The sequence below is a fragment of the Mytilus galloprovincialis genome, chromosome 14 (genome assembly GCF_965363235.1).
Source record: "Mytilus galloprovincialis chromosome 14, xbMytGall1.hap1.1, whole genome shotgun sequence".
NCBI classification, from domain to species: domain Eukaryota; kingdom Metazoa; phylum Mollusca; class Bivalvia; order Mytilida; family Mytilidae; genus Mytilus; species Mytilus galloprovincialis.
The window spans coordinates 51574433-51586749 of NC_134851.1; the positions used below are offsets into that span (position 1 = coordinate 51574433).

The 12317-nt window shown below is 33.0% G+C and overlaps 1 protein-coding gene across 1 annotated transcript; it reads right to left on the reverse strand.

The window, feature by feature from the left end:
- Positions 1-595: 595 nt before the first annotated feature.
- On the reverse strand, positions 596-11063 carry LOC143059270 (uncharacterized). Its single transcript, XM_076232753.1, has 3 exons — positions 10380-11063; positions 4130-4228; positions 596-2202 (listed from the first exon to the last, which is right to left on the reverse strand). Exons 1-3 carry the CDS (start codon positions 10765-10767, stop codon positions 1847-1849), a joined length of 843 nt encoding a protein of 280 aa, XP_076088868.1. The 5' UTR covers positions 10768-11063; the 3' UTR covers positions 596-1846.
- Between the last annotated feature and the right edge of the window lie 1254 nt (positions 11064-12317).

Below are 12317 nucleotides of genomic sequence, written 5' to 3' on the forward strand. Positions count from 1 at the left end.
ATCCTGTTAAAAGTGCTCAAAAGTGCAATTACTGTTCGATATCATATATATGCCAAATATCTAAGAAATATCTTCTAAAATCAAAATATTACGCAAGAAATTAAAGTTGCAGAGGGAAAATGATTATAGAACTATTTGAAAAACTTGACAATATCTGGGACATGACTTTGACCCTACACAGGTCATTGGTCCCAAATGGTATTTCAATATGTCCCATATATATGTCTTTTGGGTTAAGATTTCGTGCAAATTAATTTGTTTTTAGAAACCCTTACTGAGGATCAAATATCTCGGTCAATAAATTACAAAGTTGCACCCGGACGACCCAAACTTTTTCCACTATTCAAGACTTATGTCAGTGTTATGGTTTCTGACATATCCATTAATAAGGTAAAAGGTCAAAGGATAAGGTCAACCATAACAGCTGTCAAACATTTACAACATTGGAATAGGGTCAAAAACACATTATCCTTTGTCTAGGATATTGGTCTCTGCTTTCATTACAAAAGACCCAATGGGTCTATGATCTTTTTGTCTTTTTCGAAAACCGCCTTCTGAAAAGGTACATTAATTTTACATAAAAAAAACAAACGTATCGCGATTTCAAAAATATTAATCGTTGTAAAACTTGTGTTGTTAGGGTGCTCTCTCGTACGATTTACTCAATATTTCCTTTTCTGTGTGCCATACTTGTAATGAGGATCCGAACTTTCTGAGTGCCATACTTGTAATGAGGATCCGGTCTTTCTGTGTGCCATACTAGTAATGAGGATCCGGTCTTTCTGTGTGCCATACTAGTAATGAGGATCCGGTCTTTCTGTGTGCCATACCAGTAATGAGGATCCGGTCTTTCTGTGTGCCATACTAGTAATGAGGATCCGTTTTTTCTGTGTGCCATACCAGTAATGAGGATCCGATCTGGGTTAAGTGATGTATAGTAAGATTAAAATCTAATATGAAATGTTGAGTATCTAATTGTCACCATGCAGTGTTGCAGCAATTTCTCAACAACAAAAAACTGTTAAACACCACCTGTGTAAATTTTCAGTAGTTAATGCTGCAATTGTCATTCCTTAAAAAACAGTCGTGCATGTGCTGGTCCCATAATAAACCATAGTCTCAGTTTATTCTCGGCTCGACGAAGTTGATCATAGCGACGACGGAGTCAACGATTTTCAAAGTTATTTGTTATTAAATTTTTAAAGAGTAAGTCAATGATAATTTGTTTGCAGTTGTATTAGGCATTAGCACATCTCATTTCCATGGAAATTTTAACTGACCCCGTTTATCCACCAGTAATGGTTACATGTAATTGCATTCGAAACTTTTCCATTGTAAATTATGTGATTCGGTCATTTTGAGATGAATGTCCACTTCTAACAAGGCATTCATATTTTCTTATTTAGTTGTACTCGCATTTAAAATTAGTGTGTATCATTGCAGAAGACGTTGTTTACTTTGAAAGTTTGGCAATGTTTTCATCTTTAGATTTAGTATGATCGTTTGCATTCATATTATCAAAATTACATACATATTCATATATTATAGTTGAGACAAAATACCGCATGTTCAACAAAATGTCAGTTAGTTTCCTATCAAATGGGACTTTCTTGATAAATGTCTTATCGAATAAAGCTAGTATGTAAGATACATATATATATCAATACAGCCGTTCAGACTTTGTTATTAGAAATATGTTAAATATGTGAAACTATACACTAATAGATACTGCATATGTATTTTACTTCATTCACACTACTAAAAATACTTTTGTTTTCTTTCACACAGCTGATCAAAATTTCCCTGTTTTCATTATTTTGAATAAGTTGTGGAGGTTTGTATCTATTTAATCAGCAAGTTCATCCTCTGTTTTTGATTTTCGGTTTCTCACTACTTTGTCTTTAACTTTGTCAAGAAAACTCTTTCTTTTAAAAGTATATCGATTCAATTCAGACATTTTCAACCATATAGAGTTATCCCGCTTTATATCGTATCCGGCTTTTATTAGTTTGCGCACAATAACAGATGAGGGATTCTTGCAGCAACGAATAGCAATATAAAGTGTTGATTGTCCAAGTTTGTCTTCAAGGTTCACGTGACATTTGTGTTTTATAAGATATGAACAACATTCTACTCGTCCTTCTTGTAAACCTATTAGCAGCGCTGTCTTCCCAGTGCAGTCTGTTGCGTTTAAGTCAGCACCTGTAACATAAATTTATGTTTGTTAAATGATAATGTCCTCTTCAATAATATAATTGGAAAAAAGTACAACTGTCAAGGTATGACAACATGTTTATTTTCAGACATTTTACACAACATACTAACACAAAGAGCAGCTACTGTGACAATTGTATCTAAAGATAAAAAAGAAGGCATGAAATTGAGGTCCACACATGAAAATGTCTTGTCACAGTGGCTGCACTTTGTGTATAGTATGTTGTCAAGTACCAGCTTTACACGTTGACAATATGATTTATCAGGCTGTAGACAATGGTGACAGACTCTATCCGTCTGAAAAATATATTGAAGTATTACATGCAAGCGGGGAAATTCTATATTTAGTGAGAACTTTACTGAAATGCAAGTTACTTGCCTTTCTTTGAAGTGATTGTTGCAATTTTTGTAAATGGAATTTAAGCAGCATTTATTCAGCATTGATCAATAAAAGTCTACTAATGATAAACCCCAGTTTTGCTAAAATATGTACAATCAATACTACATCGTGATATTCATTAGATTTCGATAAGATAGGTTTGCACTTCCCCTCAAGCATTCAAGATGTCCTCAATCAGTAATGTTTTCGGCAATTTTTCGTGGGACGATTGATTTTACATGAATTTAACTCCATGCACAACCGTAAACGATACACGTGTCTCTTCATGAGAGTTCACCATAGCATAGCATTCGCCGATTTGCAAATTTGATCGGTTGAATTCGAATTTTAGAAATGAACATCCCTTGCGAAGCGGTGACAATGACTCTACTCAAGCATAACCGGAACATCCTCTTCGACGGTTTTCATCTCAGAAAAGATTTATCTGCTTGTGTAGATAACCAGAAGTGATATGGGATAATTTTCCTTTCACTATTGTAAATTTTCCCCTTTTCCCTTTTTGACCGTGATGTCCGTTTGGCACTGTTTTATATAAGTTATATGGTTCGCTACGGATCCATAGAGGGATAGTAAAAACCATAAAAGGGGCGAGACCGAAGGCTGAATCTCCTATGGATTTGTATTCATCATCTTAGGTCCGTAGGAGTCAGTGGTGAACCGGAAGCCAACTTCATCACACGCACGACTTTTCTGCTGAGTTTGTTTTAGAAAAAGAAACAATGAAACACAACAGCATTAATAGATGACGTCACCATTAACAAGAGATGTGGTGTCATGAACCCCCCATGCAATTTACTAACCCAATCTTCTACAGTTCTATAGGGGGTCACCACGTGACGGCGTTAAACCAATCACAACGTGATAATTTAACCGCGGTGTGATAACGGTATACAAACGGAATAGCACATCCTAAATGTTACCAGATGTTGTAAACCGAGTCCGAAAGCTTATACAATCCGGGCAAACTTATCAATCCTTGAAATAAACTTAATTAAAAAAGTTACATATTCAACACTGTAATTGAATCTTTGAATACTGCTTTTATTGGTTTAATATGGATTTTGTAATCTATAAATTAAAACTCTACTATTTTGCAAATATGTAATTTCACGATTCTAAAATTTGCAGATATCTATAGTTTGACATTGCAAAATGTCAAGTTTTTCTCTGACTGTAAATGACGTCTTAAGACTAAATCCATTGGATGTTGGATGTGTACTAATTGATATTTTAGTCTTAGATACATGATTTTTTTCCATTAGTAATTATTATATGAATTAACTGTCAGTAACTGCGAGTGCTCTAAGATCTTTACTTCGTGTCTGTTTGCTTTTGGGATGTATAAGTACACGTCCACGTATATTCTGTATCCATCTGATGAGTTAAGCCTTTTTCAACTGATATCTATAGTTTTTTCTTACGTTGTACTGTTACTCCACTTTCTCAGGTTATGGAAGGGTTGAGCGCTCACAAACATGTAAAGATGTGCAGTAAGAATATAGTGAATTGAATTACCTGAATGATGCAAAAGCTTTACAACATCAATATCGTCATATAATACAGCTCTCATCAACGGAGTTTGACCCAGTATATTCTTAGCATTTATATCTGCTCCTGAAAAAATCAATCATTTCATGTTGTTTATAAATATAAAAAACACATGCTTCTAGATAGTTTATTCTCATAAAACCATGCAAGTACAAAGGTTTCTATATAACATTAAAAATGCAAAGTAAAAACTGACAAAAAAATAAAGCCAAAGGAGTCCGTATTTCATAGTTTACTGCAAGATTTGTCTAATTATTAAGGTACAATGCTACTTATATTACTATTACTGGTAGTATAGGCAATGTCCTGTATATTATAAATAGCCAGAAACACGTAAATACGAAGAGTTTGTTCATGTTCAACTTGGTTTTTTTGCAGGTTTTGGTATGTCCTTACTTCTTTTTATATGTTTGTTTAAAACATTCAACATTGATGTCTTTAACTTAATTTCGTTAAAAAGGCGACGGAAACATTGTTAGTTCTCCATTTGTGTCTTCATTTTTACAAACGTTTGTAATATGGCCCCTAAGTGACCTATAATACATATATGAAATGGCACGAGCTTCACAATGACAAAAAAAAGTAAATAAATATACATGAATAATTCAGATACATATAACGTTTCATACGTGAATGATAAAATGATATCGAGCGTTCGGGCAATTAATAATCCAAATGAAAATGATTCACATATATAAATGGTCTGACCTCAGTATGCTGACATGAACCCTATTAATTACATATTTCCTTGTGTCATTTAAAACACTTTATACACCAATGGAAGACGCTTGACATATTAGGCCTTAATTAACCGCATATCATTCAATAATAAGCCTAGATGATATACATAAGTTAGCTGTAGAAGAGCAATTTTAGACTCTAGACCAATCAAAGTCATTGATTGAATAATTTCTGATAAAGTCCAGTGGTAAATAGTGCATACGTAGTTAGAACGTATTGGCCGTTACGCAGTATTAAATAAAACATGATGTAAAATTATGATTTATATTTTACAAAATATTTGGACATAAGGGCAACATGTTATGTTACATAAAATGAAAAACTGGCATGCAATCATTACGAAATGACGACTTAATTACACTTAATTATTCGAGCAGTGCCCATGGCACACTGTGTGAATGCATTGGGATACATTTACTCGTAACCTGTCAAATAAAAAAAATAAGACGATAGCATAAAATTCCTCGTACAGATACGATTGCACCCTCACTTCTCAGGAAAACAGAAGCTTTGGCATTAACTTTGATCAAACTTGCATAACGTGCTCGACAGAGGCACACCACCTTCACAAATATTTGGTCCAGGAGGTCACAAGGATATGGGGAGTTTGATATCACACAACTGTTGGTGCTAAATTCTCCAAACAACTGATTGAAGTGAAGCTGACGAACCCATGCATTCTAGTTCATTGGAAAGTTAACAAAACATTATAGCTACCTCAGACCATCATCAATGTGATAAAATTGGTGTATCGTCCCACTAAAAGTTAACTAAATCGGCAATTGAATCGAATTAGACAAATTTAAATATTAGAATACGGTTTTGTTTAATTCAAACATTTAAAAAGCAGAATATAGAAATAATATTAAGCTATAAGCAGTCATTTTAATTTGTTTAGTTTTGTCAAAATAAGCTAAAAATACACATCACTGTTGTATTATTAACTTGTAAGTCAATAATTCAACGTAATTTAAATTTTGTTTTCATGCAACCTAGTTTGACTTTGAATTGAGATGGACACGTCTGTGTTCAACTAGACTTGCTACAATTCCCTTTCTTTTCTTCCTTTCTTACTAATTTATATGTTTACTGAAAACTGCAAGTATATCGATTGCCCTTGCGGAAAGCAGTATAATGGTAATCTCTTGGTTATATAAAATTGTTAAAGGGGCAAAATTGAAAAAAAAATAACAAGGAGGGGACATGTAGCAGGTCTCGAGTTCAACATGTGGTTTATTTATTAAAAAAAATGTAAATATAAAAAGAAGATGTGGTATGATTGCAATGAGACAACTGTCCACAAGAGACCAAAATGACCCAGACATTAACAACTATAGGTCACCGTACGGCCATCAACAATGAGCAAGGCATAGTCAGTTATAAAAGACCCCGATATGACAATGTAAAACAATTCAAACGAGAAAACAAACGGCCTTATTTAAATTTTAAAAAAATGAACGAAAAACAAATATGTAACACAAAAACAAACGACAACCACTGAACTCCAGGCTCCTGACTTGGGACAGGCACGTACATAAATAATGTGTAACATTGCAAGGTGAAACAAGGGAAACACCGTTTCATAACCATTTCTTTAATTGATTCGACCCGCGAAAAATATTCTTATACAGGTAAACGATAAAATATTTATTTTTTAAATCTGTCGTTATTGTACTATTGCACGCACTTTACTGTCTATTTATATTTTATTTATGTTTAAATCGATCAATATGACCGTCTGTAGTCTTCGGAGGTCACCACGATGGATATAGTCTAAAATACACCAGAAATGATGATACGGTATTAAAAGTTTATGGCATATTTATTTTGTGACTTTTGTAATTTGAATTTACGTTTTACATAGCATGTTATAAATCAAATATGAGAATTTAGGTAAAATCGCTGAACATGAATTTGACAGCTAATGTCCCTTTAATCTTATAGCTGCTATAGTCGGACAGAGAATACATTAAAATCTGGATAATGCACAGCAAAGGTACAGTAAGAACAAAGAGATTTTCCCCATGTCATGTGTTAAGCATATTTATTTTGTGACTTTTGTAATTTGAATTTACGTTTTAGCATGTTATAAATCAAATATGAGAATTTAGGTAAAATCGCTGAACATGAATTTGACAGCTAATGTCCCTTTAATCTTAAAGCTGCTATAGTCGGACAGAGAATACATTAACGAAACGTTAATGTATACATCATTTACAAAATTTCCATTAAACATGATTAACTATAAATAGTTTTCATGACATCTCTTTCTGATATGATTGAAAAATAATATATATTTCCAAAATGTTTCATAATTTCCGTTAAAGGTTATGTTATTGTTTTCTTATAGATTTATATGTAAACAAATTTTACATAAAATTAATTGACTGATAATGTTTTTGTTCTTGTAACTCGACATGGCTTGTCGATTTCATTAAATATTTTGCTATCAGTGTTTGGCAGATCTTGGCTGACAAACTTCCTTATTTGTCATAGAAAGGCGTCATCAGAGTTTTTTAATTTACCACTTGTCATTCAGTTATGTTTGTTGTAAACAATATATACTAATTAATTTTGTTGTTCAGTAACCAGTGTATATCAACAGTTTATATCAACTAGGCGAACAGTAATTATATCTTTACATATAATGCATTCACCTTGTCAGTCCGGTCGTTCGTTCGTCCAACAAATATTTCTATCACACTTTTCTAAGGTGAATTCTGAACAGAATGAACTCATAGTTTGGTCATCAGCTTAACAGTGATGAGTTGTAACGTCCGTCCACTTGACGTCGAATCTGTCTTAAACTTCCTTATTGAACTTTTAAACATTTTAGTCACATTTTTTTCTGAATTTGTACAGAACAGAATGACTTCATATTTAGTCATCGACATTGTAGCGATGTTTTGGCGCTATTCTGATCTATATTTCATCAACTTCCTCCACTGCATTTGCAACCATCAAATCGCCAATCGACAGCGACAAATCACATCTTCAGTGCTGTTATTCCTTAAATATTTTTGATCTTTTCAAGATGAATCTTCCAAACAATTCCTTTGATAACTTTTGAAGCAGGCACTAGGTTGAATGCCTCGCTACATCAGCAGATGTAAGACTTGTATAAAGTTTATTGTCTAAAGCATACAAGATAGAATGAAAAGTAAAGCAGCCGGGTATGAAACCAGACTGAAAATGAGATGTTTTGAAAAAGCGGTATGTTCAACAGAATACATAAGGAAGTGTAATTTTCTATTCGACTATAATCACCATATTCATAGCGGCATTTCGTAAAATTTTCTGTACTGAAAAGTTTGTCTTCTTGGTTTGTAAGTTTCTTCTTTTTTTAGAATACCATGCTGAAAGTGTCGCCAAACATGCACATACATGTAAAACCAATCAATCAATCTTGATTCAATTGATTTTTATTGTTATTTATGTGTTCCTCACCAGCGACTGTGTTTGTATCATGCTATTTTCAACATTCGGTCATGTTTTTATACGCAATACTTCAACTTTCAAAAGATAAATGTCAACATTCTCATAAACAGTAAGTATTAGACTGGCGATGTCAATGTGCAATTGACATGTGTAAATACATACATGTATATAATCAGGAAACTACAATAAAACAGTGAACTCTTAAGAATGTCCCATATGTCAATGTTGTTAATGTTGTTATTAATGAACAATAACGGGTCAACATTTTTGTTCGGTTATAAATGTCCTTGTCATATATTTCCCCCTCTAATTTATTATAACCCTTAATGTGGTCTTTAAACTTAAAGTATCTATGACCAATAATTCATTTGTTTGCTATTTTATTGATTAATATTAAATTCTTTAAACAACTACCGCAAACTTCAAACAATGGTATATGTTATCTTAAAAACCTAGTGTAAAGCAACTTTAAACTGGAACTATTATACTAACATGAATAATGTCATTAAATGTCATATTTTGGTTCCTGAAAGCAATAGAAGATACTTTCAAACGAATCTTTCATCTTGAAGAAAATCTAGCAAGGATTTTGTCTTTATCTTTTTTGGAGACATGGTATAATTGACCGCGCTGAAGTACGTCCATTATTCATAGTTCATTATTTATTATTCAATAATGAATAATGAAATAGTTCATTATTCACTATTCAATATTAAAAAAATGAATAATGAATAATGAAATGGTTTATGTTTCATTATTCAAATTGAAGCAGTGAATAGTGAAATAAATATAAAACAAGAATGTGTCCTCAGTACACGAATTTCCCACTCGCACTATCATTTTCTATCTTCAGTGGACCGTGAAATTCGGGTAAAATCTCTAATTTGGCATTAAAATTAGAAAGATCATATTATAAGGAACATGTGAACCAAGTTTGAAGTCAATTGGACTTCAACTTCATCAAAAACTACCTTGACCAAAAACTTTAACCTGAAGCGGGACATACGGACGGACGGATGGTACGACGGACGAACGGACGAACGAACGAACGGTACAACGGACGAACGGACGCACAGACCAGAAAACATAATGCCCCTCTACTATCGTAGGTGGGGCATAAAAAATTGACTGTGACACTATAGAGCTATATCCTGATTCGCGATGCCCATCAGAGGGTTTACGGAGGACCTAAATGCCACAATATGCGTAAAAATGAGGAAATAGCCAATTTTGAATAATGAAATGGATATTTTGAATAATGGAATGGACTTCTATGACCCTTCAGCCCCTAATTACAGATATATATTATACCTCAATCGAAAGCTTATCAAGAGAAGAACAAAAGGTATATAGTCAATTTGTTCCGCAACGTATATTACAGGAGTAACGAAGGACTTAAATATCGAATTACGCGTGAACATTGAGAAATAGCCAATTTTGAATTGATTAGATTTCGATTAAGGTATACTATACATCTGTAATTAGGGCTGAAGGGTCCTACCAGTCCATTCCATTATTCAAAATATCCATTTCATTATTCAAAATTGGCTATTTCCTCATTTTTACGCATATTGTGGCATTTAGGTAAACGCTCTGATGGGCATTGCGAATCAGGATATAGCTATAGTGTCACAGTGAATTTTTTTTATATTTATTTCACTTTTCACCGCTTCAATTTGAATAATGAAACATAAACTATTTCATTATTCATTATTCATTTTTTAATATTGAATAGTGAATAATGAACTATTTCATTATTCATTATTGAATAATGAATAATGAACTATGAATAATGGACGTACTTCAGCGCGGTGTATAATTGATGGTATACATGAATCATTGAAATATGGGTAAATCCAACCTAAGAAGAACAAGACAGTGGCAGGGAATATCTGCAGGTCTTTTTGGGGCTAAATTTTATAAGAACCATGAACAAATTGTGTTGAAAGTGTGAATTATTTGTTATGCACGAGATTCTGGAAAATTATATATTTAATTTATTTTTTATTTTTATTGTTAATACACATGTGGCACTCACCGTACTCCAATAAGAGTTCTATCATATCCCCATTTAGTTTTTCTGTTGCTGCATGGAGAGGTGTGACATTGTAATTGTCCGTTAAATTCACCTTACATCCCAATTCCATCAGACGTTTAGCATCCTGTAAGGCACCATCTTTAACAGCAAGGAAAAGGGGTGTTCGTCCTTTTGGATCCCTCTTATCTAGAATATCTTCAGGATTAGGCGGAAGAGACGACACGGTTAGAGAACGTTTCCTTGGACGCGGCAACAAAGGCGATGATGAATTTAAACTCCATGATGAAGGATATTGTTTTAAACTTACACTAGATGAGGTTGACATAGTACTTTCAACTTCCGGTTTTTCTTTTTCGTTCTTACTTTCTTTCCCAGATTCGGCTTCCATGGTTTTTTCTCCTTGGTTTACGATAAATTTTATCTTAATAACTGTATAAGACGTGAATAATGTCACTACGTAAGATTATCTCCATACAACGAATGAATTGATGTGTATTCCTATGCATCACTGTGACATATTAATTGCACATATGCAATAGACAGTCCTTGGAAGAAGGATATTTTAGAAATTTCCAGTAGTTTCCGCATGTATGTAAGTGAATTGCACAACAATATATGTCATTCGATCCAATAGTGTTTTTCTATATATGCTATACTATTTATACACATTTTCCAACTGTTAAGATATACCTTCAGGGGACAGTATCTGTCGTTCATGGTATGAAGTAATCTGCATTAATTAATGTCACATGTGTTAAATTAAAACGTCATTTGACTGGCTGCCTTTTCCAGAAGTATCTGGTAAAGAGGTAAAGAAATAATGGATGCATAAACAGACATGAACTTATTTGCCATTAGTATGAAATAAATGTGATATAGAAAAGAAAACTGACCACGCCGTTAACAGCTAAAACATGTACACACACAGGTACATTATCTCGGAGCAAACAATTATTATTATTATGATATCAGAATCTTAAAAATGACATTGATGCAATATCTGAGATTTAGGCTGTTCAAAATTATGAATTCTCACATTCGAGAGCTATTTGTTCCTCCCTACTGTCGACTTATTCTAGGAGAAATCTGAACAAACTGAGGCAAAAGATAGTATCCCTTTTCTGTGCGTGTATTTCATTTCTATATTTAATTAAAAAAAAATCAAAAGAAAAAGACACACATTTATTTAGATAACGGGGGAAATCTTTTCAGTTTGAAATGTAATAGAAAATGTTTGTGTTTTTGTTTTGAATTTCTGCATTTATAAATACACAAATTTTTGTCCCCAAGGTATAAAATAAGTTAATTAAAACATGATATCTTATTTCAAAATGCAAAGATGATAACACACGAGTGAAAACTAATATGAAGCCTGTATTATAGCGATTATTTAGCTGTATGCTACAGTACTATAGTTACCATGCAAATCATATGAATTAATATGTAATCTTAAAAATGATACGCGTGTTTTGATTTTTAACACGTGTTCTGAAAGGAGTAGGTCCAGTAAGACCCCTTTTTGTTCACAAAATATAGCAGTTTTCCAAAATTGTTAAAATGTAAACTTTTAGTTATTTATTGGAAAGGAGAAAGCTTCTGCTACATAAATATGGGCTGTTTTTGGCAATACAATGCACATATATCGGGTACTAGCATCATTTTAATAAAAGTCATGCTAAATTACTGAACTCTTCATAATTTTAGCATTTTAGTCTTAAATGAAAGTGGCAAGTTTGTGGACTTTAGCGAAAAATTGTTGTGGACTTAAGCGGTGTTGTGGACTTTAGAGGAATTGTGGACTTTAATGGTGCCACATGATGCATTTGTGTTCATTCTTAATATTGAAATGTAAGTTGTATTTGATGATAATACACAACATATATAAACGTTGAGGATGAACACGGATGCAGCCACTTTCATTTTTGACAAAAACCATCT

Bases quoted from the DNA above. Each gene is read 5' to 3' on its own strand.
- LOC143059270 (XM_076232753.1), bottom strand. From the start codon at position 10,767: ATGGAAGCCGAATCTGGGAAAGAAAGTAAGAACGAAAAAGAAAAACCG. The intron at 4,229-10,379 runs GTGAGTGCCACA...TGATTTTTTCAG, and splicing joins AGAACTCTTATTGGAGTACG to GAGCAGATATAAATGCTAAG. The intron at 2,203-4,129 runs GTAATTCAATTC...TTTATGTTACAG, and splicing joins AAAGCTTTTGCATCATTCAG to GTGCTGACTTAAACGCAACA.